Raw genomic sequence first — 27,897 nt, forward strand, 5'->3', positions numbered from 1 at the left:
GTAACGAACATCTTTTTCAACATATTAAGAAAAACAACTTACATGTCACGTGTTTACAGCCATGTGACCTCCCACAACAATGAAATAAGGCCATATGAACAAAAATATACACATGTTAATTATTGTTTCATTGGCAAGAAACGTCACTGTGGCGTTGAACTTGTGTCATGTTAGCCCTTCTCCAAATTCAGAGACTTCTATTGAACCAAAAGGTAAAAATTATCCCGAGCTGGACATTGACACAAATTAAAAGTTTAGAAAAAGCAGAACATGACCTATAATATAGCGGGTTTTGCTAATTTTTTTTTCTCTTTTTTATTAACACAAGGAAGAAAATTGTCAATTATCTTAAATGAAAAATATCGCGCTCCAAAGTCCAACTATTGTACAGGCTTTGGGTGAAATCTTTTGTCATGAGATACTTATTTGGAGGTATATTCTCAATTTTATGGTAGAATCTCTCTTGTAAATTAGGAACTGAAATGGGTGTTGAAGTATTTTACAACAAACAAAAAAACTAATAAGTAATAACCATGTGAAGTTTGATATCCAATACTATTTTTTATTTATATTTTTAGTTTGATATCCAGAATATCTTCACTAGATATATAAAAGCTAAAAATTTACCTCAATATATTTTTTTTTGGGTTACAAAAATACCTAACATGTCTCGCCATCCGATTCCGATCGACGAACGAGTTCGTACATGCCGCAACCGGCGTAACGCGTTCGAGCCCAATCACCACAATCCGGAGCCAACGTTTCCACCATATCCCGGCCTTTAGCATAAAACTTACGAAGAGAAGCACCGGCAGCAGCAGCTCCAGCAGCAAGTGATCCAACATTGTGCCGAGAAGAAGAGAACGATCGTGACTGGAGGAAAAATAGAGATCACTTGCGTAGCAAGAAACGCGATCGGTAAGACATCCGAACGTGAGAGATAAGACAGTCGGAAAGCACTCACAAGGTTTTCCGGCTCAAAGAGAGGAAGATCGACTAGAAGAAAATATATTATTAATGTTGCTTGGGAATGTTTGGAAATCCAATTAGGATGAGGAATATTAAACTAAACATCTTATGCACTTCTAAATTTTAAAATTAGAATGTAACTACTGTAGGGGCTGAAGAGCATCCGCATATCACAACTTTGAAGACTCATTTAGGGACTTCAAGGAAATATTCATGTCCGTGAAGAAATATTGTCTGCAATGGGAAGTATTTATAGTATAATCCTAAATGTAGGGATTAAAATATTAAAAAATTATTGTTCTATTTGAGTATTGTGGGCGTTGATATCCACCGAAAAGTTACCTCTACCGTTGGGAAAAAAGAGAAGTTGCAGGAACGGCTACCAGCATTCACGTGGGTGAGTTTAAAAAACAAGAAAAAAGACAAAAAGAGAAGCTGTTGTGCAGCATTCACACGTGGATGGGATTTGTTTCCCACTCAAAATCAGCAGTGCGCCCACTTTTTGAGTCTCTATATCCAGTCCTCACATTTGAGGATTCCTTTTAAGTATCGAGCGAGTCCGGAAGAGGTTGGCGTTAAATCCGCTGAAGTAGACGGAATATACTAGTTATCGATCGCTTCATGCTGTTGTTTATATGCCTAGCAAAGGTTCAACTCTTCCAGATTAGCACTGGTAGTGGACAAGGGTCAAAAGAAGGGCACGAAGATATGATGATAAAAGGATGTACTGCTCCTGAGCATCATTATTGAACTATATCATCATCCGAATACATCGACTGTAACACATAGCTGCCGCTCCTTTTTCCGGCCACCGGAAGATGGCCTGCTACTACTAAAGAATTATAACATAATAATACATAAAATATGACAAAAATTAATATTGGTTCCCAAACAACTCGACTCTCTTTTTTATCCTTCTTGGTTAATGGGGATTCTGAAATCCCCCATCTAACTGAGCTAAAGAAGCGTGGCTTGATTCGGCACTGCAACGGATACATTGTCGATCTTCATGCTATGCAATGCCGTGACCATTTCAAGAAGACGTTGCCAAAGGGTTTTGGTTCAAGAAGACAGCACCAACGGGGTGGTTCCGTACCCATCACGATGTGCTTTTTGCCATCTCCACGCAACCTGCAAACTCTCTTGAAGGTTGGTGTGTTGAGCGCTCCAGTTCAGTTCACGGAGGATCTTAGATGGGTCACTGAAGACTTCAGCATAGTCACCAGGCCGGCGGGGAAGGAAATCAACCTTAATGTCCACACCAGTTGCCTTCTTACATGCCTCCACGAACTCCTTTACTGAACTACCTGGTAATCAACAGCCACGCACAAAGCTTAAGGTACAGTTGTGCTATCCACTACAACAATTTTTTGCACAACAAGAAATGAAATAGACTCGTATTGATTTCGTTTATCCTACCTTTTCCAGTTCCAACATTGTAGATTCCCACTTTACGGGGCTGTGCATGCTCAAGAGCTTTAACGTGAGCATCAACCAAATCAGTGACATCTATATAATCTCTTATGCAAGTGCCATCAGATGTTTTGTAATCGGTGCCTCGAACCTGCAAAGCACATTCGTTACTAAAATTCCAGCCACTCAAAAGAGCAGTGGAAAAAGCTGATACGAGAAAGCTAACTGAAATCGTCAAAATATACAGATATATGTTCTTTAAAACCCCAAACATCTGTTTCCTTATCTCTTTATGGCACAGGTGAGAATTGGTATGAAAATTTTCGAATGGTTCATAAATACACAAGGATAATCATAACTTCAATAGCCAAACGTATAACTTGATCTTTACCACAGATATATCAGTTAATTATGCAATGACTTACCTTTAGCCCAGGCGTGATACCACGAGCTGCATCAAAACAAGCACCTGATATTCGTCCATGTTCACGAAGTTCAGGTCTGGGAGCTTCACCTAATCTGCCCTCCGGGTCCGACCCAATCACATTGAAGTATCTGGAAGGTTTCAAAAAATAAAACAAGTTTTGAGACAACAAGACAATTTATTCATTCATCAAATTTGTTAAAGTAAATTGTTCGAAGATGCCTTATTTGGTTGACATCCTTTGTGGCCAATGACTCGCAGCATAATACAAGTGTAGACATAAGTTATAACATGGACCATATGTAGGTCACAAAAGATGACAGTACTAAGATTCAGTTGGACAACAAATGACCTTACAGAAAGTATCACGTGGCCTTGTGGTTTTCTTGTGCTCATTAATTTTAATATAGAAATGAGATGATGAACCCATTACTAATATAGATACCGGCTTATTAGTGAAAAAGGCAAGAAACAAGCTTTGCCCAGAGAGCCGACTTGGAAAATGGAACAAAGGTTTTAAATTTTTAGAAAATCTCCATCCAAACCCCAACATCCATTGCCACTAAGCCAAACCCCACACAGTGAGCTAAGGTTCCAAGTCCAAACACCACATAAGTTTAGGAGAAAAGCGGAACTTAAGCTATGAAGAGTTGAAGGTGACACAACAATATTGCCAAATAATTCATGTTTTACTTGCAAATTAACATAAACACATTAGTGAAAAAGTGGTTACGAAGCAAGGTTACTCACAGTTTATGTCAAGAACATTTCAAAAAACAACAAAAGGTTTAAAAAATTTATTGGGACTCAAACCTCAGGATCATGACTGCCATGTCTGAATTCTTATGAAAATCCAAGATGATATCTTCTGCCATCTTCTTTGCTTTTCCATATGGATTAATTGGGAGCTGAAGGTGTTGCCAGAACATCAAAGTCAGCAACTAAACGAGTTTATTTATTGGGAAGTAAAACAAAAACACGAGCATAGGACAACCCACCTGCAGAGTTTCTTCAGTAATAGGCATCTTCTCAGGTTCTCCGTATGTTGCACATGTACTAGAATATATCAAAGTCTTCACACCATGTGAAGCCATTGCCTCCAATACCCCTAAGGTATTTGATGTAATGTTGTGGTAATACCTGTGCAAAAGTACAAAAGTTTCATTGGTAAGATTATACGTACATGTTATATCAAAAGTCTTCTCGGGCCTTGTCAACCTCCAACATCAGCCCTAAGTTCCTAATACTAAGCTGAAATTCATGAATATCCACATCGCATCATTAAGGGAAAATTCTTAAACAAAGAAAGTTCTGGTAAAAATAAAAGCACATAAGCAAGACGAGCATATTCCAGTAATAGTAAATGGTCCGGATCTAGCTCATGGATAGTACTTACTTAAGTGGATCAAGTGTGCTTTCCCCAACATATGCAACAGCTGCAAAATGCATCACAGCATCAAATGCATTCTCTGAAAATATTTTGTTGACCTGGAATATTCAGTTAAGGCTACATTGATGCTTTGCACTTTTAATTTGCATAAAATATTTTGAACAACACTCATAAGGAACATCACAAGGATACAGATTTTGGATCTCCCAAGTCAGCATAAATAAACTGAAGGCTCCCAGGTTCAGGAAATAACTCTTGGAGAACCTTGATGGCACCTATGTTCCCCCGTGAGAGGTTATCCTGTCGAAGGAAGAAAATTTTAATCATCTAGAATAATTACCAAGTTAAGTAAAAAAGAAGACGCCGCCTTCATCCAAAAGAGACCTACCACAATAGTAACACGATATTGATCCCTTAGGAGTCGTAATGCAGCATGTGAACCAATAAATCCAGCACCTCCAGTTACTAGGACATGAGTTACCCCTGCTTCATGAATGGAGAACTGGACCAATATAAATTGTACACAGTAAGAAAAGGTCCCAATTTTTCACATTTTATAGAACTTCTGATATTGTATTGAAGACATGAAAACAAAATAGAACATTTTACTTCCGCCACACAAAAAAGATAATAAAACTAGCAAAATGTTACAATGCAACGGTGCAAAAATCTTGTATCCAAGTTTTCATATCTTAAGTATCAACAACAATCAAAATGCTGAAAATAGTTGACCAAAAGAAAAGTCTATAACTCTGTCCAGCAGTAAGGAGATTGAAGAAGGCAATTTATTGATCCAAGCAGGTATCAACAATACACAACAAGAAAATCCACTGGACCAGAGTTGATAACCCCAACCAGATGCAAGATGATATGATCATATAATGATTTTCTCCAATGAAAGGGACCAAATCAACATCAAATTGTGATCCCCGTTATGATTTCCTAGGGTAAGGCTATTAGGACTCCTTAGCCTCCTCCTCTCTGGTATCCTGCATTCCCTCACTGTGTCCTCCCTCCCTCAGAACAGAGGTGTATGCCTATTTTTGAGGCACACATGGAGGCTCCGCAGTGGTCAGTGGTGACCACCAAGCCATTCAGGCGATGGTGGCTCGCTGGGGCTAACCAAAAACATAGCACTAGTAACAACTATTCATATCTGTTCATCAGTGATATCTGGACAAAAGAGCAAATTTATAAAAGTTTTTCTGTTTGAAAGTTGCCTCGCCATTTATAACATCTAGCAGGGTCGCTTTTTTCAAAAGTGCACAAAGTTGGCTTGGCAGTTGGCAGTCTAGTTAAATTAAGGTCGCCATATATCAGTTAATCGTGCATCCAAGGGAAACAGCAGTACAACTAAGATATTCTCGAATATGTCAGACCTCATTACTAAAATAATTATTGTTGGATAATGATCAAATGGCAAGAGAGGAAAAATGAGCTACTGATAATTATCTAATCAGAAAGGGATCATATTGCATGAAGCAAATGATCATTACTCAGATAGCCATTCTAATACAATAATAAGATACTGAAGTATACCTTCAACCAAAGAAAATACGCAGGATGAAGGGATTACCGAGCTTGTGGTATTGAAGGATGGGGATTGTTTCAGCATAATAATACATAATGCTGTAAGAGTAGCAGCCAAAAGAATTTTTCCTACAAAGTTGTTCTTCCTCTTGGGATCTGGGTACTCCATGCCTACAAGCACAACAGGGTCCAAGATATAAGCTTAAAACTTCCACATAAGCACAAAATATCCGAATTTAAACAAAGCAACATATTGAGCAGACTCTAATTTCACCTCCACCTCCTTCATCGATTCTCATAACGCCGGATGAACATAATAAATTTCACAGAAAGAAAAAAAAACATAATCGAGCGCAATCGAAAACTCACCTCCTAAAGACATGGATCTGTTGGTCCTTGATTGACTTCTGGTCCTGCCAAAATTAAGCATTGGGAGAACGTCTTCAATGCTTATAAATAGGAACCAAATGATATGCCTCAATCAAGTATAACCTATCCCTGAATATGTTTTTGGTGTGTAATGCACTGCAATAAAAGCCAAACACAATCAGCCAGATAATTCAAAAAAATCACATCCAAAAATTACTGAGATTCAAAAGCGGTGGGTATAACTGGGGCCCTATACCAAAACAGGAATCAAATTGAAAAAGCTAAAATCCCAAAGGGGGGAAATTTTTGGAAACCCTGGAAATTTAACCAGCCATCATCAAATTCCAAAACAGAAAAAGGGTTAGATTTAGAATCACAAGATCCAAAAACTCCCAGAAGAACAAACCCACATAAGTTTTCGAAAAAATAAACCACCCCAACAGTAACATTTCACAATATAAGGAGGGAAGCAAATGGCTGTCAGAGTGTCTGCAAAAGAAACGAAGAACTTTGAAGGACCATTTTGCATAGGGGAAGCCAATGTCAGGAATCTGAAATATTTGAGGGGAAAACAAACCCAAAACCCGTGAAAGCTCGAAACTTCGATATCCACCGGCAAAACCCACTTCAAATTTTGGATAAAAATTCAAATAAAATCAATTAAGAAACTGGGATTTTTGTATGATGATCAGAGATATTTATTATTGCAGACAATAGTACCTGAAAGCTGACGAAGCAAAACGACAACCAAAAGCACTAACACACAGAAAATACAAAAGTGCAAGGATCCAGATGCAAAAACATGCCAATGAGCACGAAAAGCTTACAAATTTAAAGGCAGAGGTGCGTGAATCCAATAGAAAAAGCAGAGAATTGACCGCAACTGTAAGAAAACCAGAAGAAATTGAAAGAAAAAAAACGTACGAGAGAGAGAGAGAAAGGAGAGAGAAACGTATAAATGGGAGGAGGAAAGGGGGAGGGAGAGAGTCACAACTCAGAACAGGGCAAATGAGGTGTTGGTGTTGAATGTTGGGGGTGGCTTTCTTGGCTTTTGGGGTTTGAAAAGGAAAAGGTCAGGCTTATAATAGCCCGAGATTTCTCAGCGTGTTCATGCTTGAGTAGTTGTTTTTGTGCACAGCAATAGAAAAAGCGGCACAAATAAATGAACAATGATTGGCTTCTACTACAAAAAAAATTCATAAATTATAGAGTTTTGTGTTTATCATCAAAATCGTTCATATTATAAATCGTTTATGATCATCTTTCTAATATATAATTAAAACTAAAGTCGTTTAGTCAATCTGTTGTGGTAAATACAAATTGTAGTAATTGTCCATCAACTTTAATCAAATTGGAGCAATGGTTCCTCAACTAAAAATTTATTATCATGGATCCCTCAACTCATCAAAACGTGTAGATATTATCATTTTCATTAACCTCGTCAAAATTTTGTCAAAATAAGTTATATTTGAATGACTATTGCTGCAATTGAGTTAAAGTTTTTCCAGTTGAATTAAAATTGATGGACCATTGATACAATTTTTCTTATTTGATTTTTCATATTTGTCCCTTAATCTAGCCTCACGTGCATGGCTCATGATTCATTTTGACGAAAGTTCTAACGAAGTTGACGAAAATGACCATAGCTGCACATTTTAATGAGTTGAGGGACCAATGGTAATGAATTTTTAGTTGAGGGACCTTTACTACAATTTACTATTTTACCAATTCAATTCATCTATTACCGGACTAAACGACTTTAATTTTGATTGATTTTTTGCAAATGTGATTGTTATAGAGTGATTTGTAATATAAAGAGTTATAATCATAAACATAAATTGAAAATTGGCAACAAATACTTTTGAGTAAGAACTCTTACTCATTCGTTGAATAACGAAATATTGTTCCAAAGAAATTCCTACACTTCAAAATTTCCAAAAACACAAAAAAATAAAATAAAATAAATTGTTGCATAGTTTTTTCTTAATTTTTTGAGTTTTGTTAAAATTAAAACTCACATTTTTTAAAAGACAATATATTTTTACTAAAAGGTAGATGACTAATTAATCATGCTTAAAATGAATTCAAATTTAAGTGCATAATGGAGCACATTGCTATTATCAAATTGACTAAACTTATAACTTCAAAATTTTAGTCTTTTCAATTAACCAAACTGAAAAAAAAAATTAAAAATCAAACTTTGAAAAGAAAAAAAAAAACACTTTACAAAAATTTTGTTCAGAATCTTCTCTTTGTATCCCCAATCATCTGCTTTCTACCAACAGCTGTCTTTTCAGAGTTGAATACGGTTCGATTTCTGTACACCAAGCCAATTACAGGCCTCCACCGCACCACCCTAGCTCCACCTTTTTCGCAAATTTTGTGGGACCCACCACTGTGTGGTACCCATGTATTGAGACAGAATTTTTCCTTTTCTTTTCTTTTTTCAGGATATTTATATATATATATATATATATTTTTTTTTTGAAGTTTTATTTTTGGTAAGCAACATATTATTCTTGCTACCATATCAAAATTAGTCAAATATGCTACCAAAATAAAGAAGGAAAAACAATAAAATTAGTGAGAGAGTGAGATATGATGTGCCCACAATTATTAAGTTTCTATTATTTTTTGGTCAAATTATCTGTATTGGGTTCATGGAAATTCGAACTCAGGAAAAGAAATTGGACCATGTTGAAAAATTTGTTGCTAAATTTTGTATCTCTATGGAGAATTTTCTTTGTGAAATTACCAAGAATTTACCAAATGATTTTATCAAACATAATTTATTTATTTATTAGTTTGGTGTGAGAAAGTGACTAATAACGGTAGGGTTTTGCACTTTTGGACCATTCTTGAAAATTCAATGCAAATGGTCCCCTTCACCCTTTTTGGACACGTGTAGTCAAATTATAGTCTCCAATTAAGAGATTTTTTAGTGTTACTGAATCACGAAGACATACGTCCTATGTTATTATATAAATAGAGGGACACTTGAAATAAAAATTACCTCCTCTTATATAATAACATATGACATATTGTATCGTGCTTCGAGCATATTGAAAAATCTTCTTCAAATTGAATGTTGTGCAACTAATTAGAGCTATGGTTTAGTGATATTCAAAATTACTTGCAAATAAAAGGTCTCGAGTCGATTTATATGGATAACAAAGTCATGTTATATATATTTGTGTTGAATTCAATATATACCTTGTTATTGGTTCTTTAAAATAGAATATCAACGGTGACCGACTACAAGTCATAACGACTTCTTCCTCTCATGACCAAGAAACAAGCTTGGGCAAATGCATTCACATCGAAAGTTGCTTTAAGATTATTTTATTTATTTTTAAAGCACCCATTTTAGTTAAATGACTATGGAAATGTTAAGCGTATTTATCTCATTTCGAAAAATTAATTAAAAAACGTTGCATATTCTTATAAAGAGTTAGACTACGATCGACGTTACCCGTTAAACTCATGATAAATTCAGCTTTCTAGAGCCCTTTCATTTCCAAACACTCACCAAGTATTGACACTTTTATTTCGGTATACCAAACCTTTCTACGATCTCTGACATTAGCGGTGGCCCATTTTCTCACGAGTCGGGTCGATACATAATTGTATGTGGCACCCCCCATCCCCATGCATGAACGGTGATCGAAGTGCCACTTCAAGTTTCATACACACCGAACACAAATTTTACCCCTTCTATGTTTGCATGCAGTAGGAGGAGAATCTCGCACTTGCCGACATTATATATCATGGATAATTTCCTTTAATTCGTGTATTTTTTGGTATATCAAAAATACGGTCTTTTGACGTTATTATCTTACTTCAATTATAATATATGTATTTTGATAACATATATATTAAAATTATGATATATCGGCTTCATTAACTACCCATATTATAAAATTAGGAATAACGCCCATTGCGGCTTTTGTTTTTGGTACCTATAAAAATTTATCTTCTAATTCTTCCAAGTCCACGAACATTAATTTATTTCTAGTACCATACTATAATTAAGGTCAGTTATCTTAATCACCCTAGTTTCAAGAGAATCAGGTGCGTGGAGTGGAATATAATAATATGTGATTGGCTAGGTGTCCTATTTTTGAATGCTTAAGTTGTAGTTAATTAACCAAATTCGATGTTTACTTCTGATCTGTATGCTTGTCAATCTTTATTAACATTAAACATATTTTAAGTATATATTCAAGAGAAAGCTATTGTCACAGCCCGTCCCAGAATTACTAAATACCGAGGACGTGAAATTACTGAAACGCCCTTAAACGGGATTAAGGTGCGTAAATTTGGTATTTGTTTTACACTAAGATCCTAAACTAGGGTTAGAATTATATTAGTATGTGTTATTTTATTTTGTATTTGGACTTAGGTAGGGTCCTACCTCCCGAATTCCTTCCCCATTTCCCGTTTTGTGGTCTCCTTCTCTCTCTCTTTCTTCCTCAGCTCTCTCTCAGTAACACTCCCTCACTCTCTCTCTTACTCTCGAACTCACTCAAGTTCACGGCAAACACCAAGAACAACCATAGTCTTGCACCAACGTTCCATGTAAGATCACCACGACATTCCTTAGGACCTCACGAGCACGGGAATACCAGTTTAAGGTAAGTTCCATTTCGAGAACCCTAGTTTTAAAACACCCCGTGTAATGGCACTATTCACAAACTTAATTATGGTTGTGTTTTAGGTTAAACAAAGATCACCACGAGTCTTAGGAAGTTCCAAGAAGGCTCGGAGTGCCTCGTTTGAACAAAATGGACGTCGGGATCGTCGGGTTCGAGTTTGGCCGAAATTGAAGAATTTTGAAAGGTTTGATCTTGTGGTTTTTAGGCCTTAAAACCATCCCAACGTGATAGTACATGTGAAATGCTTCATTTTGGTATAAATTACGTGAAAAATGGACGAAAAACGAAGGAGAAAAGTGAAATTGAAATTTTTCCAGAAACCGGCGAACAGTCACCGGCGACCGGCGACTCGCCGGAGAAGACAGGGAATATTCCGTCAAAACTGACGGAATATTCCAACGCCGTTACCGTTACCGTTGGGTATTTAACGGAATATTCCGAGAATATTCCTGACGGCAGTTACTGTGCCGTCAGTGTGCACAGCACGTGGGCCGCGCGTGGGGGGCGCGTAGACCCGTGCCCTATTTGGCGCGTGGGGGCGCGTGGGGCATCCAAAAATTATTTTAAAAATTTGGGGATGATCCTGAGGTTGTGTAGGTCACTGTGGTATATTCATATACCCAATTTGAGCATCGTATGAAGAATTTATTACCTAGTTTGGTTTAGGTGCGTTAAATGTGCGTTAAATGATTGTTTTAAGTTATTTCACTTCTAGGTGGAACTTATAACGAGGACGAGCACATCCAGGGGCGTCAAGGGGGTTACGACCCGGCGACATACCAGTGAGTGGGCATTGCTTTCTATATATATACCTATATACTCGATTTCCCCAGAAATCAAATTTAAATGAAAAGTATATTGAAATGAAATGAAATATGATGTGATTGCCATGCGTAGAATGTTATGGATATTATGAACTGTCGTATGATGCATATATGTATGATGGTGCTGTGGAAGCACAGGTAAGTATTTAATTAATATTATGATGATGATGATGATATATTGAGCTCATATCCTGCACCATGGTTTAGTGCTTATAGTATTCACCGCATCGCACGCTCGCCTTGGATCCAAGTAGATGCTGGTCGTACAGTCCACGCGGAGTGGGTACGACGGGCCAGTCGTAGAGTGTTAGTGAGATTATGACTGGTGGGTGACCTTAGGTTATTGTATACAGATGATTGATGAGAGAAGCACTAGAGCGAATATTACCATGAGTCGTTCAGACTACATTAGGTGGTTCCGACTTATGTGCAGAAGGCCGGACAGGTCACGCGGAGTGACTCCGGCAGAGTGAGATTGATAGATGTTGAGCTCTAGGTTCAATCGTTCAGGGCTATTAGAGGGCATCCGATTGATTACTATCTTTTACCTGATTTATATTATCTCAATGCATTCATACTAAACTGTTGAAATTGACATGGTACATTCTTATTGAATCTGTTATAAGATTGATGATCGAGATAGTTGAGATATATATGCTATATACTATTTTTCTGGGAAAGTATACAGGTTTTCCAAAAAGGGGTTATAACTGTGGATTTATGAAATGATTTGGAAAAGCTTTATTTTCGCCCACTCACGTTTTCTGTTTTTCGCCCCTCCAGGTTCTAGTTGATAGTTGAGGCGTTGGTGGCCTACGAGGACTGCTTCGGCGTTCTGACAGACTAAATAAATGTAGGATTTCACCCGAGGGTGTTGTAAAATAGTTATGGTCCTACTTGACTGCACCTAGACGCTTATGCTCTGTTTATGTGTGTTTAGTACACTCTTATGCACATAGAATGCTAGGTTGTAAATAACTGCAATCAGTGGTTTTAGTTGACTCGTATTTTATTATTAAATCGTTTCCGCTTGCGTTATGGTTACGTCACGCTCACGTGACGGCCAGCACGTCCTAGTCTTCGGGTTAGGGTGTGTCAGTTTGGTATCAGAGCATAGGTTGCAGTCCTATATAACTAATGAGTTCTTCTACTGATTTTCGATGTTTTCTGTCAGAATTATGCCGCCTCGTAGAGATCATCGCCGTGCTGCTGAGCCTAATTTCCCCGATATAACTCAGTTAGGGGCAGCAATGGCTCAAGCTTTTCAGGCTAATATCCGTCCTCCTCAGAGAACGCCCGTAGAGACGATGTATAATCTGAAATTGGAAACCTTTGAGGGAAATGAAGGTTATGAAGGGGCAGAAAAGTGGTTGGATCGGATTGAGCAGACCTTTCAAGTGATGCAAAGTCAGGGAAACCTGCCAGCTAATAGATGGGTAGAGACCACCACTTGGTTTTTGGGCCGTGAGCCAGCTGCGTGGTGGATAAATCAGTCGAGGCACATGACACCTGAAAAGGCAGCCGAATGGGAGGTATTTAAGGAAAATTTTATGAAGAGATTTGTTCCTCCGGAATATATAGATCGCAAGAAACAGGAATTCACCAGGCTGAAGCAGAGAAATATGTCCGCACATGAGTACTACAGGAAGTTTACTGATTTATCCCGTTATGATTCTGATTTAGCGGGTAATCAAGCAGAAATGCTTCGTCGTTTCAAGTTGGGATCTAAGAAGAAGTACAGAACGTTTGCCAATGCACTTCCCTGTGCCGATTATCATGAGTATTTTGAGATTCTGGTCCGGATGGAAGACTCTGATAATCTTCCGGACAGTGAGGATGAAGAGGATAAGGGTAATGGTCAGAAGAAAAATGAGAAAGGTAAAGGTGTTTCCATTCCAGGACCTCGTCAGATGCAGAATTTCAAGAAAAGTGGAATGAGTTCGAGTTCTTCCAGTGGTGGATTTAGTGCCACAGGTCCGAGGAGAGGAGGTGGTAGGTTTGGTAATGGACCTAGATTTTCTGGTCAGAGAGGCTTTGGTGGTACTGGTAATTCGGGTCCTCCGTTATGTCGCCGTTGTAATTTCCGACATCATGGGGAATGTAGGAGAAGCAGTGGTGCATGTTTTACATGTGGTCAGACAGGACATAGAGCTATGTATTGTCCCCAGAATCAGCAGAGGCCCCAGCCGCCTGTTAGGCCAGCACCAGCACCGACTCAACAGAACTTTAATTCAGGCAGTTATGGCCAGGGTGGTCGTGGTGGTGCTTATCACTATCAGGGTGATGCTACTCCTTATGCTCCGGGACAGTATCACTATTCGCAGGATCCTTATTTTCAGAGTGGATATTCTCAGGATCAGGGAGGTTATACTTCATATCCGTCTATGCCAGCTAGCGGATCTCAGTGGTATCAGGGGGGTCAGTCCCAACAGAGCGGAGTTGCTGCTAGCAGTGCAGGGTCGTTTAGGCCGCCTGCCCAGGCAGGTCAAGGACGTACTCATCAGGGACGAGGTAACCAGAGTGGCAGAGGTCGTGGAGGACGACAGCCAGCTCAGGGACGTGTTAACCACATATCGCTGCAAGATGCTCAGAACCATCCAGACTTGATTATGGGTACGTTGAATGTTCTTGGTCATTTTGCTAGAGTTTTGATTGATTGTGGTGCTACACACTCTGTGATTTCTCATACATTTACTCAAATGACACAACCTCATCCTTCACCTCTAGGGTTTGATTTAGAGTTTGCTATGCCTAGAGGGGATAAATGTTATGTTGATAGTTTTTACCCTGGGTGTCCAGTGATGGTAGATAATGTCATTATGCCTGCTAATCTTATCCCGTTAGACATCGTGGATTTTGATGTGATTTTAGGGGCGGATTGGTTGCATTATAATCGCGCCCTTATAGATTGTTACGGGAAATCAGTTACTTTTCTTCGTCCTGGACTACCTGAGGTTACTTTTGTGGGTGAAAGAAGTGGGGTGAGGCATGGTGTTATTTCAGCCATAAGGGCAAAGAAGTTGTTATCCAAGGGTTGTCAGGGATACTTGGCACATGTGGTTTTGAATGATGTTGATTCCGGTAGTGTGGAGGAAGTCGGAGTAGTCAGACACTATCCTGATGTATTTCCAGATGATTTGCCTGGATTGCCTCCAGATAGAGATGTGGAGTTTTCGATTGAATTGCTTCCAGGTACGAATCCTATCTCTTTGACTCCTTATAGAATGGCACCAGCGGAATTAAGGGAGTTAAAAATTCAATTGCAAGAGTTGATTGATAAAGGTTTCATTCAGCCTAGTTCTTCACCTTGGGGAGCTCTGGTGTTGTTTGTAAGAAAGAAAGATGGAACTTTAAGATTGTGTATTGACTACAGGCAATTGAATCGGGTGACGATTAAAAACCGTTATCCCTTGCCTCGTATAGATGATTTGTTTGATCAGCTCAAGGGTGCCTGTGTGTTTTCTAAGATTGATTTGAGATCTGGGTATTATCAATTAAAGATTAAAGATGATGATGTTCATAAAACAGCTTTCAGGACTCGTTATGGGCATTATGAATTTTTGGTGATGCCATTTGGATTGACTAACGCTCCTGCAGCTTTCATGAGATTGATGAATGAAGTATTCCAGGAATATCTTGACAGGTTTGTCATTGTTTTTATTGATGATATCCTGGTATATTCTAAGTCGAAATCAGACCATATTCGACATCTTAACTTGGTGTTAAGGAAATTGAGGGAACACCGGTTATATGCTAAGTTTAGTAAATGTCAGTTTTGGCTGGATCAAGTGGCATTTTTTGGGACATGTGGTATCAGCTCAGGGAATTCAAGTGGATCCTCAAAAGATAGTAGCAGTGGAGAGTTGGGAACAACCTCGAACCGTCAGTGAAGTGCGGAGTTTTCTTGGTTTGGCAGGTTATTATAGACGGTTTGTTCAAGACTTCTCTATGATTGCCTTGCCATTAACGAAGTTAACCAGGAAGGATGTTAAGTTTGAATGGGATGAAAGTTGTGAGCAAAGTTTCCAGCAGTTGAAGTATTGCCTTACTCATGCACCTGTGTTAGTACTTCCTGATGATGATGGTAACTTCGAAATCTACAGTGATGCTTCTTTGAATGGTTTGGGTTGTGTTTTGATGCAGCATAGTAGAGTGATTGCCTATGCTTCTAGGCAGTTGAAGACTCATGAAAGAAACTATCCGACTCACGATCTTGAATTGGCAGCTATTGTGTTTGCTTTGAAGATTTGGAGACATTATCTCTATGGCGAGAAATGTAAGATCTTTACAGATCATAAAAGCCTTCAGTACCTTTTCACTCAACATGATCTTAATCTTCGTCAGAGAATATGGTTGGAATTGTTAAGTGATTATGATTGCACGATTGAGTACCATCCAGGTCGTGCAAATATGGTAGCTGATGCTCTGAGTAGAAAACCTCAAGGGCGACTTAATGCTTTGTATGCCAGTCGTGTTCCTCTTCTGGCAGAGTTGAGGTCTACTGGAGTAGAGTTAGAATTGGAAAAGCAAAGTGAAGCTTTTCTTGCCAATTTTCAAGTCAAGCCAATTTTAATTGATCGGGTGCTTGCAGCTCAATCGTGGGATGAAGAAATCCAAAAGTTGATCGGTTTAAGAAAGGAAAGGAAGAAGAAAGATCTCAAGATCCGAGGATCAGATGGTATGCTTATGCAAGAGAACAGAATGTATGTGCCTAATAATGAGGAACTGAAGAAGGAAATCTTGGATGAAGCATATTGTTCGGCTTATGCTATGCACCCAGGAGGAACTAAAATGTATCATACCATTCGACCATTCTACTATTGGCCGGGTATGAAGAGGGAGATTGCGGAGTATGTTAGTAGGTGTATTGTCTGCCAGCAGGTTAAGGCTGAAAGAAAGAAGCCGTTTGGAAGATTGCAACCACTTCCCGTTCCCCAGTGGAAATGGGAGAATATAACGATGGATTTTGTGTATAAGTTGCCACGTACACAAAATGGTTTTGATGGCATTTGGGTGGTTGTAGATCGACTTACCAAATTAGCACATTTTATTCCAGTAAGGGAGAAATACTCTTTAAATAAGTTGGCTCAGTTATTCATATCGAAGATTGTAAAGTATCATGGTGTCCCAGTGAATATTATTTCTGATCGAGATCCAAGATTTACTTCTAAGTTTTGGATAGCTTTTCAAGAAGCTTTGGGTACTAGATTGCTTTACAGTACAGCTTATCATCCACAGACAGATGGTCAGTCAGAGAGAACTATTCAGACACTCGAGGATATGTTGAGATCCTCTGTGATGCAATTTGGTGATTCTTGGCATGATCGCTTGGATTTGATGGAGTTTGCCTATAATAATAGTTTTCATTCGAGTATTGGAATGTCTCCATTTGAAGCACTTTATGGTAAAGCTTGCCGTACTCCATTATGTTGGTCAGAGGTTGGTGAAAGAATACTTGAAGGGCCAGAGATTGTGGATGAGACTACTCAGAATATTCAGGTAATTAAGTCTAACCTGAAAGTGGCCCAGGATAGGCAAAAGAGCCTAGCGGATCGACATACCACGGATAGAATGTATAATGTGGGCGATTATGTATTTCTGAAATTATCGCCTTGGAGAGGTGTGGTTCGCTTTGGGAAGAAAGGAAAGCTAAGTCCCAGGTACATTGGACCTTATGAGATCACTGAGAGGATTGGTGAAGTTGCTTACAGGTTGGAGCTACCTCCAGTGTTGTCTAAGGTACATAATGTGTTCCATGTCTCAATGCTTCGGCATTATGTTCCAGATCTTTCACATGTGATTCCTCCTCAACCATTGAAAATTAATCCGGACTTGACGTACGATGAGGAACCAGTGACTATTATGGATTGGAAAGATAAGACCTTGAGGAATAAGACCGTGAGCTTGGTAAAAGTATTGCGGAGGAACCATTCAGCGGAAGAAGCTACTTGGGAGACAGAAGAACGGATGAGAGATATGTATCCGAGATTATTCTATGAGTTTTGATGTTCTGGTTGGTGACTGGAATTTCGGGGACGAAATTCTATAAGGAGGGGAGATTGTCACAGCCCGTCCCAGAATTACTAAATACCGAGGACGTGAAATTACTGAAACGCCCTTAAACGGGATTAAGGTGCGTAAATTTGGTATTTGTTTTACACTAAGATCCTAAACTAGGGTTAGAATTATATTAGTATGTGTTATTTTATTTTGTATTTGGACTTAGGTAGGGTCCTACCTCCCGAATTCCTTCCCCATTTCCCGTTTTGTGGTCTCCTTCTCTCTCTCTTTCTTCCTCATCTCTCTCTCAGTAACACTCCCTCACTCTCTCTCTTACTCTCGAACTCACTCAAGTTCACGGCAAACACCAAGAACAACCATAATCTTGCACCAACGTTCCATGTAAGATCACCACGACATTCCTTAGGACCTCACGAGCACGGGAATACCAGTTTAAGGTAAGTTCCATTTCGAGAACCCTAGTTTTAAAACACCCCGTGTAATGGCACTATTCACAAACTTAATTATGGTTGTGTTTTAGGTTAAACAAAGATCACCACGAGTCTTAGGAAGTTCCAAGAAGGCTCGGAGTGCCTCGTTTGAACAAAATGGACGTCGGGATCGTCGGGTTCGAGTTTGGCCGAAATTGAAGAATTTTGAAAGGTTTGATCTTGTTGTTTTTAGGCCTTAAAACCATCCCAACGTGATAGTACATGTGAAATGCTTCATTTTGGTATAAATTACGTGAAAAATGGACGAAAAACGAAGGAGAAAAGTGAAATTGAAATTTTTCCAAAAACCGGCGAACAGTCACCGGCGACCGGCGACTCGCCGGAGAAGACAGGGAATATTCCGTCAAAACTGACGGAATATTCCAACGCCGTTACCGTTACCGTTGGGTATTTAACGGAATATTCCGAGAATATTCCTGACGGCAGTTACTGTGCCGTCAGTGTGCACAGCACGTGGGCCGCGCGTGGGGGGCGCGTAGACCCGTGCCCTATTTGGCGCGTGGGGGCGCGTGGGGCATCCAAAAATTATTTTAAAAATTTGGGGATGATCCTGAGGTTGTGTAGGTCACTGTGGTATATTCATATACCCAATTTGAGCATCGTATGAAGAATTTATTACCTAGTTTGGTTTAGGTGCGTTAAATGTGCGTTAAATGATTGTTTTAAGTTATTTCACTTCTAGGTGGAACTTATAACGAGGACGAGCACATCCAGGGGCGTCAAGGGGGTTACGACCCGGCGACATACCAGTGAGTGGGCATTGCTTTCTATATATATACCTATATACTCGATTTCCCCAGAAATCAAATTTAAATGAAAAGTATATTGAAATGAAATGAAATATGATGTGATTGCCATGCGTAGAATGTTATGGATATTATGAACTGTCGTATGATGCATATATGTATGATGGTGCTGTGGAAGCACAGGTAAGTATTTAATTAATATTATGATGATGATGATGATATATTGAGCTCATATCCTGCACCATGGTTTAGTGCTTATAGTATTAACCGCATCGCACGCTCGCCTTGGATCCAAGTAGATGCTGGTCGTACAGTCCACGCGGAGTGGGTACGACGGGCCAGTCGTAGAGTGTTAGTGAGATTATGACTGGTGGGTGACCTTAGGTTATTGTATACAGATGATTGATGAGAGAAGCACTAGAGCGAATATTACCATGAGTCGTTCAGACTACATTAGGTGGTTCCGACTTATGTGCAGAAGGCCGGACAGGTCACGCGGAGTGACTCCGGCAGAGTGAGATTGATAGATGTTGAGCTCTAGGTTCAATCGTTCAGGGCTATTAGAGGGCCTCCGATTGATTACTATCTTTTACCTGATTTATATTATCTCAATGCATTCATACTAAACTGTTGAAATTGACATGGTACATTCTTATTGAATCTATTATAAGATTGATGATCGAGATAGTTGAGATATATATGCTATATACTATTTTTCTGGGAAAGTATACAGGTTTTCCAAAAAGGGGTTATAACTGTGGATTTATGAAATGATTTGGAAAAGCTTTATTTTCGCTCACTCACGTTTTCTATTTTTCGCCCCTCCAGATTCTAGTTGATAGTTGAGGCGTTGGTGGCCTACGAGGACTGCTTCGGCGTTCTGACAGACTAAATAAATGTAGGATTTCACCCGAGGGTGTTGTAAAATAGTTATGGTCCTACTTGACTGCACCTAGACGCTTATGCTCTGTTTATGTGTGTTTAGTACACTCTTATGCACATAGAATGCTAGGTTGTAAATAACTGCAATCAGTGGTTTTAGTTGACTCGTATTTTATTATTAAATCGTTTCCGCTTGCGTTATGGTTACGTCACGCTCACGTGACGGCCAACACGTCCTAGTCTTCGGGTTAGGGTGTGTCAGCTATAGTTTTCCGGATGCTGTTACAAAAATGGTGATACTATCCACATATCTATTTGGCTTTTGACATGAATTTCTTAATTTTTGACTATCGGATCGAATGAATTGAAAACGATTAAAGGATAAAAATTAACAAATGATAAGTAAAAAATAAAAATAATTATGTAGACAACACGACTCTTTACATAAATGTTGGTTCACGTTTACTAATCCTTTATTAATCACAATTTGTGATTACTTTATGTAAAGTAATCCATGCATGTAAATAATTGGATGTACGTGATGACACGCACAATTGCATGTGCCCAGTTCTTTTCTGTTTGCTTTTAAATTATAAACCCTCTGTAAACAGCAAGAAGACAACGCAAAGTAATGTAATGCCATATTTATTTAAGGAGTAATTAGGTTTTCATCCTTATTTTTACTACTCTATTGATTAAAACCTTATTACTTTTTAATTTTTGATCAATGTTCTTTGTATTAATAATATCATTAATTATTTCAATAATAAAATATTTTTTATTTCTAAATATATTCATTTAATATTAAAAATGTTACAATTAGTATATTTATATTTATGGCTAAATTTTTTATCATATATTTTTATTTTTAGTTTGTACCCATTTTTAATTTGCAACCCTTTTTTAATTTGTACCAATTTTCCTTTCAGTTTTAATTTGTACCCATATATTAATTTCTTTTTGTGCCCATATTTTTTAAAGTTTTATTTGTATTGTACCCATATTTTTTTATTTATTTGTACCCATTTTTATTTTTGCTAAATGTACCCATTTTGAAGAATGTACCCATGTTTTGATACAATAATTTTTTGGTTATTTTTATGAATGTGCCCATGTTTACACACACACACACACTAGTATATTTATATTTTAATATTTTTAATCCCACAAATTATGGTTTTTTATTTAAAATCTCATTACTATAAAAAACTATAAATTTTAATTTTTAATTTAAAAAATATAGTAACGTACATAGAAATAAATTATCAATTAATTTCAGGGACTTGGATCAAAAATTAAAAACCAATAAGGTTTCAGTCAAAGACTGTTCATAACTAAGGACCGCATCCAAAGTCTCCCTTTATTTAATTACAAATTTGAGGATTTGCCATTTATAAATTTGGAAACTTGAACAACATCAAATAGGTTATCTTTATGATCATATGCATGTGTGAGGGTGTGAGTTGATGACTTAATTTATGGTAACGTTCTTTAATTAGTGTTTTTTTTTCATTTTATATTGTTTTATCGACAAGTAGAAAGAATTTGACATTTTTTTCTAACGTTGAAAAAAATTAAATGAATTAGAAAGTCAATAAATAGTTGGCAATGTCAGCTCCATATTTAACTTCGAGTCTGGCATAACTTCTGTTTATTCACATTATTCTGTTTATTTGTTTTGAAATGTACTGGGGTTAGTCTAATGGTATAATGATCGGTAGAGTGATGAGTATGAGTATCCTTAATTCAAGGTTTATAACCATCTAATATAACTTTAGAAAAAGATTAATCCAAATCAAAGATAGTAAAGCTAGCCATCGTGCATGATGAACCATTCAAAACAAATACGGCGGTGAACATGACATTTATCTAACTTTTAAATAAACTCACGAAGGCGAGACTTCATAGTTGAAATGAAATAAACATAATGACATAAGATATTACTATTCACACACCTATTTTTACTTCTCACACATCCCTTTCAATTTTCGGCCTCGAATCGAATAAATTAAAGAAGATCAATGAAAAAAAATTAATAAGGATGTGTAAAAAGTAAAAAGAAGTATGTAAATAACATCACCCAATGACATAATATATGCTACTGGTAAAACCAACCAAGGCTGCTCTTCATCAATAAGAGCAGTTGCATTGTTTACACGTGGCAGCCAAATTTGTACTTAACCTCTTGTTTGTCGGACGAAATTGTATAAACAGTACGTTACAATGTGGGACTTGGATTGTTTGCCCTCCGCATTCCATGCCCTTCCCATTGCCTCCTATATTTTATGGTCACGGTTAAGTCACGTCAATATTTTATATTTATTTTTTTATAGAAATAATAAGATAAAAATTAATAAGAATATAAAATATTGATGTGGCTTAATCGTGATAACAGAAATAAAAAGACATAAGAAGGATATGAAATGGGGAGGACATACAATCCATGTCCTACAATGTGAACCAAAACTTTCATTTCTCCCATAGAGTCATATGACAATTGACTCATTAAGTATGGTAGTAGGGAAACCTACCAAAGCTGCCCTACACGTGGCAGGTGAATTTATACCTTATATTATGTGGCAAACAAATAACAAATTGTATAAAATATCACGTGTCATTGTAACGGAAAATTTTGATTCATCTCACAATAATATATATTATTTGAGTGATTGGTGATGAACAAAATTTAACATGATTAGTGACGATCCGATTGTTAAATTAGTTGGTGCATTCCATTATTGATACTTAAAAGTAAGCAGTTTATCTGTTAACTTTCCAAAAGAAGGTCTAAAGATTATCGAATTTTTGGTTTAATGTATATACGTATTATAGTACTTGCGACTTCATATTACGTATAAAGACTTTTTTTTAGAAGTAGGATATAAATATTCATTGACAAATAAATAATAATTGTACAACTCGATAAAATGCAAATGTGCCCTCGTTAAGAACAACTATCGGCACCATGATTTTGTGATCCTTCAAACCATCTATGAACATTGTTAATGTGTAAATTAAGCAATACGAGCTAATTGATGTGCAAAACCATAAGCATGACACTAAATATGGGTTAAAGCTAAGCAGGAGATATATATGAAGAGTTTTTAAGTCAATGCTGTGCGTATGTATATATTTATATGAGAGTATTAGTATGCGGTCTAACAACGAACAATGCATTACTTATGTAATAATGCAATGCAATTTAAAAAATTGGGCAACTAGCTTTAGCTTTAGCTGCTACATCTGGTATTCTAATTTCTACTAGTCAACTTAAATTTGGAACGCATTAGTTTGAGAGAATTTTTAGTGTGTCAGAAATACAGTTTTTTACACCAAGCGTAATAATATTATTAGTTGAACACTTTAAAAAAATGATCAAATAATGATACTTGGAGTAATGAATCATGTTCACATCACATAAAAATTTCTCTATTATTTGAGCAGTTTTCTCTTGCTTTTTTTTACACGATTACTTATGCCAACACTATAATTCCCAAATTAATAAATAATTCGCAGGGTTTGTGACGCGTTTTGACTTTGTCTAATGTCTGCAGGCATGGGATGCTATATTTTTCTCAATGGACGAAAGGGCCATTTGCCACTCAATGTGGTGAAAGGCAAGTAGAATGATCTCCCCTCTTTTTTATCTTTTCTTTTCTATCCCTTTTATTTGAACTGTTATAGTTAAGTCACGTTAATATTTTATATTATATTTTTTTTATAAAAAAAGACAAAATAAAAAATATGAGAGGAGAAGATGAGAAAGAATTCTAGTCGGGTGAAAGTAAAGTTAAAATTCTTTCTTTGGCCTTGGTCAAAAGGACTCTTTTCCTTTTGTTGGTTATCAATACAAAGTTGATCAAAAAAGACTTCATTTACTTTTTATGTCATTAAAATAAAGATACGTATAAATTTTTGTTTATATGTCATTGTTTTATCGGCATTAAACGTCATGTGACGGTTTATGTATGTCATATCATCAATCTCTAATTCTCTTCAAAGAAATTATATGCTTATATAAAGGTGACTGTCGAGTCATTGTACTATATTCTTAAATTTTAAACGATTTACCCATTATTGTTATTATTTTTTTGAAACAACCCATTATTGTTATTAAATTCAACAATACATGTTCGTTTTAGATTTATGGATGATCCCACGATAATCTCTAGTTTCATCAAGCCCCTCATGTTCTTGATAGATTCTGTCTTGCCACCCCACGTGAGTTGCATATTGGAATGAACAAAGGTTTTTAGGAGAGGCTTGCTTTAATGGAGTCACACCCTTGCACACTAATTATTCTTTAAACAAATTATTCTATCGAACAAAGGACATGTTAAAGTTGAAGTTTTTTTTTTAATAAATGTAGGATAAAATTTGCTTAATCATGTGAAAACACGAACATTTGCCAATACTTAATAAATTATGTATAAATTTTTAGTGTGATCAAATTGATGGAGTTATATTTCACATGTTATATGATATAGATGAATGGTATGCCGAATATGTCTATTTTCTTTTCGGTGAAATGCTTGTTATTACAATATTTAGTACTATATATTAAATAATTAAGAAATATCTCACCACATATAAATTCAAAAATCTAAAAGACGCTAAGCGTTAATCAGGCGGCCGGCTATAAATTAGCTGTTAGGCGTTAGTCTGGCATGGATTCTAGAGTTTCTCATGACCATCCATATAGTTTGGGCGAAGACCGTTGTGATCTCAAATCCGCTTACATACTTTGGGCCCAACGTCATATATTTCACATTAGGGTTTTAGAGAGTTTGGAACTTTGGAGGCTTTTCAACTGCAATACACGGCTATCCTGAGCCTTATAAACGCAGACACAAATTCTAGGGTTTTTGGGAACACCATTTCGCGCCGCCGTTAGTAGCAGAAAAATCACTCACCGGCGCTATGGGGAGGGTCATCCGAGCTCAGCGTAAGGGTGCGGGTTCGGTGTTCAAGTCTCACACCCACCACCGAAAGGGTCCGGCGCGCTTCCGGAGCCTCGACTTCGGCGAGCGCAACGGCTACCTCAAGGGTGTCGTCACCGAGATCATCCACGATCCCGGTCGCGGTGCCCCGTTGGCCCGCGTCAGCTTCCGCCATCCGTTCAGATACAAGAAGCAGAACGAGCTCTTCGTCGCCGCCGAGGGAATCTACACCGGTCAGTTCATCTACTGTGGGAAGAAGGCCAATTTGGTCGTCGGAAATGTGTTGCCTCTCAGATCGATTCCGGAGGGAGCCGTCGTCTGCAACGTCGAGCACCATGTCGGCGACCGCGGAACCCTCGCTAGGGCGTCTGGTGATTACGCCGTTGTTATCAGCCACAACCCTGACAACGATACTTCCAGGTCTATATGCATCTCTCTCTGTTCATATTATTTCCTCCAGATTCTTGCTAAATTACTATTATATCTGTTAATTGGATTTCGATAATTGGAGTTCAAATATGCATTTTTATTGAGATACGAATTTCTCATATGATTGCAATTTGCATGTAGATATGTGATGTCTGATTCAATCACAAATTTTTTATCCCTTTAGCCAATGGTTCGTTCATTTGCCGAACTGGGTTGGGTTTAGTTGTAGGGTTTACCACGCGGTATGCTGTTGGGTCATTATTCGAGAGATGAATGATTATTCTGGAAGAAATTGGTTGCATTGATCTTATGATTCTGGAACTTAAGAAACAAATCTCGGGTTTTATGATTGTTTTTTACAGTACTAATTAATCGAATGTGATTACCACATTCTACTTTTTGCTTTCATTGTGAACAATAGAGAATTTACTTTTTATTGTGAAGATTGTGAAATTAAGAAAGAGAATAGTCAGAATTTATGATGGCTGTTCGTATTACGATTGTGAAATTGTTTCCTGCTTGTCATAAAAAATTTTGAATTATTGACCCTTCGTGATTGTGAAATCTCATATGCTGAGTAATGAGTGTTTATGTGTTAGTTTATGGTATTTTTGAGACGTGTTAACAATTGTGTTTCCACTGGTTCTAACAGGATCAAATTGCCATCTGGTGCCAAGAAGATTGTTCCCAGCGGATGCCGTGCTATGATTGGGCAGGTAGCAGGTGGAGGAAGAACAGAAAAGCCAATGCTCAAGGCTGGTAACGCTTACCACAAGTTCAGAGTGAAGAGGAACTGCTGGCCCAAGGTTCGTGGTGTGGCTATGAACCCAGTCGAGCATCCTCACGGAGGAGGTAATCACCAGCATATTGGACATGCTAGCACAGTCAGGCGTGACGCTCCTCCTGGGCAGAAGGTTGGTCTCATTGCCGCTAGGAGGACTGGTCGTCTCAGAGGGCAAGCTGCTGCCAACATATCTAAGGCAGACAAGTGATGAGATTACATCTTCGTTTATATCATGTTTTATTTTATCCAAGACTAGTTTGGTGCATTTTGTGGAAGAAGTTTTGTTTGGTTGGATTATTTAATGTTTGTTGCTTAACATACTATGAGTTAAAGAAATGTTGGTAAATGGGTTAAATATGATCCAAGCTCGATACCAAAGTTTGGCGCATTTTGGGATGTTTTGGTTCTTGTGCCTATTTAAGCTCGAAAAAGATGAATCTTGCTCTGTGGATGATAAGAGAGTAATAGTGAAAATTTCACATGTTGGGCCAAATGCGAAAAGTTACTATTGCATAGAATCTAAAGGAGAGAAAAATTATGTTTGTATTGAATGTATGAAGAGGTAACTGTCTAAACCATCCTAAAAGAGAGTAAGCTTTTATAGCTGTGATTACTTAGCTTACAAGCTACCAACCATCCTAACTGTCTAAACCAATTACAGCACCACATTACAACAAACTCTGCTGAGCAGCACCACATACAACAAAGTTGGCAGCACCATATTCCAACAAAGTATGCTGAGTTTGCACAAAGTTGGCAGCACCATATTCCAACAAATTATGCCGAGTTTGCACCATATTCCAACAAATTATGCTGAGTTTGGCATTAGTCAATGATAGTCAACAAATCCCAAATTATGCCGAGTTTGCACCATATTCCAACAAATTATGCTGAGTTTGGCATTAGTCAATGATAGTCAACAAATCCTAGGGTTTTGGAGTAACACTACTTTTGCATTCGAGGTCGCTAATAACATACATCACTAGCAGAACCATGATAATAATCACCAGAGCTCAGCTCATCCTAAAGGTGCTAGCTTGTCTTCAAGTATCACTACCGTAAAGGTTCAACCACAGTCACTACCGTAAAGGTTCAACCTTCTTTTGGAGTTGCATTCTTTCATATCCTCAAGGTCGAGGTGGGTGGACTACTAGCCAGATAGTAATGGGTTTGGATGGTGGCTATTAACAATGTACATAAATGTCTTTTACTTATGTTGTATTTTCTTGATAAATAAGAAAGTTCTTTGACATCTCAATAACTGAACCTATAAATTGATCATTATTTTATGGGACACTTTGGATGCAGTCCCTAACTATCAATATTCTTTTATTGAAACCTTGTTAGTTTTTAGTTTTTGATTGAGGTCCATGACATTAATATAATAATGTAAGTTACTATATTTTTAAATTAAAAATTAAAAATTAAAATTTGTAATTGTTTATATTAATGAGATTTTAAATAAAACCCATAATTTATGGGATTAAAAATAATAAAATATAAATTATACTCTCTATTACATTGTGTGTGTGTACATATATGTATGGGTACATTAACCAAAATTAACAAAAAAAGGTATTGTACCAAAATATGGATACATTCTCAAATCAACGAAAAAGAATGTACCCATATAAGTTTAAACATGGATTAAAAATTTTGAATGGATTTTATATTAAAAAAAGGGTACATTTTACATATAACAAATTGATATATTTGAGAATGGGTACATTTAAGCTTTAAAAAATTGAAAAATTATATGAATGGGTACATTTAAGATTAAAAAATTGAGAATCTTTATATATATATATATATAAACTAATAGGTACAAACTTAATTTAATTTTTTTTTGTTTTATTTTGGAAATGTTTGAATTGAAAATTAATTAGAAGTTTAATAGAGGTGTGAGTATTAAACCCTAAATTAATTACTAATTTTTATATTAAAAATTATATAATAAACATGTAAATTCATTATCAAATTAATGATAGGGACTTGAATCAAAATTTGAGAACTAATAATGTCTTAGTTAA

At 37.2% G+C, this 27,897-nt stretch overlaps 2 protein-coding genes and 1 long non-coding RNA gene across 5 annotated transcripts; 2 read left to right on the plus strand and 1 right to left on the minus strand.

Moving 5' to 3' along the window:
• Nucleotides 1–1,678: 1,678 nt before the first annotated feature.
• On the minus strand, nucleotides 1,679–7,271 carry LOC114824978 (UDP-arabinose 4-epimerase 1-like). Of its 3 annotated transcripts, none has more exons than XM_029103011.2 (11): nucleotides 6,923–7,271; nucleotides 6,096–6,251; nucleotides 5,773–5,897; nucleotides 4,585–4,698; nucleotides 4,389–4,496; nucleotides 4,203–4,294; nucleotides 3,805–3,946; nucleotides 3,620–3,714; nucleotides 2,808–2,937; nucleotides 2,389–2,533; nucleotides 1,679–2,276 (listed from the first exon to the last, which is right to left on the minus strand). In XM_029103011.2, the coding sequence occupies exons 2-11, from the start codon at nucleotides 6,154–6,156 to the stop codon at nucleotides 2,032–2,034; spliced, it is 1,257 nt and encodes a 418-aa protein (XP_028958844.1). In that variant the 5' UTR covers nucleotides 6,157–6,251; nucleotides 6,923–7,271; the 3' UTR covers nucleotides 1,679–2,031. The 3 variants fall into 3 exon arrangements, with proteins under 3 accessions (XP_028958844.1, XP_028958847.1, XP_028958845.1); XM_029103014.2 differs by having other exon boundaries at nucleotides 6,096–6,139; nucleotides 6,923–7,270; XM_029103012.2 differs by having other exon boundaries at nucleotides 6,816–7,186.
• Nucleotides 7,272–10,805: 3,534 nt separating this feature from the next.
• Nucleotides 10,806–12,542, plus strand: LOC139195974 (uncharacterized). Its single transcript, XR_011581063.1, has 3 exons — nucleotides 10,806–10,934; nucleotides 11,466–11,532; nucleotides 12,358–12,542. It is a non-coding gene; the product is annotated as an uncharacterized lncRNA (long non-coding RNA).
• An 11,834-nt stretch (nucleotides 12,543–24,376) lies between these two features.
• LOC103454469 (large ribosomal subunit protein uL2x) lies at nucleotides 24,377–26,263 on the plus strand. Its single transcript, XM_008394062.4, has 2 exons — nucleotides 24,377–25,074; nucleotides 25,736–26,263. Exons 1-2 carry the CDS (start codon nucleotides 24,635–24,637, stop codon nucleotides 26,073–26,075), a joined length of 780 nt encoding a protein of 259 aa, XP_008392284.1. The 5' UTR covers nucleotides 24,377–24,634; the 3' UTR covers nucleotides 26,076–26,263.
• Nucleotides 26,264–27,897: the final 1,634 nt, after the last annotated feature.

Source organism: Malus domestica, chromosome 05 (genome assembly GCF_042453785.1).
Source record: "Malus domestica chromosome 05, GDT2T_hap1".
In the NCBI taxonomy this organism is placed as follows: Eukaryota; Viridiplantae; Streptophyta; class Magnoliopsida; order Rosales; family Rosaceae; genus Malus; species Malus domestica.

Coding starts and splice junctions, on each gene's coding strand:
- LOC103454469 (XM_008394062.4), top strand. CDS start 24,635: ATGGGGAGGGTCATCCGAGCTCAGCGTAAGGGTGCGGGTTCGGTGTTC. Junction 25,075..25,735: donor CCTGACAACGATACTTCCAG/GTCTATATGCAT, acceptor TGGTTCTAACAG/GATCAAATTGCCATCTGGTG.
- LOC114824978 (XM_029103011.2), bottom strand. CDS start 6,156: ATGCTTAATTTTGGCAGGACCAGAAGTCAATCAAGGACCAACAGATCC. Junction 4,699..5,772: donor CCTTCAATACCACAAGCTCG/GTAATCCCTTCA, acceptor ATATTGGTCCAG/TTCTCCATTCATGAAGCAGG. Junction 2,938..3,619: donor ATGGCAGTCATGATCCTGAG/GTTTGAGTCCCA, acceptor GAAACCTTCCAG/ATACTTCAATGTGATTGGGT.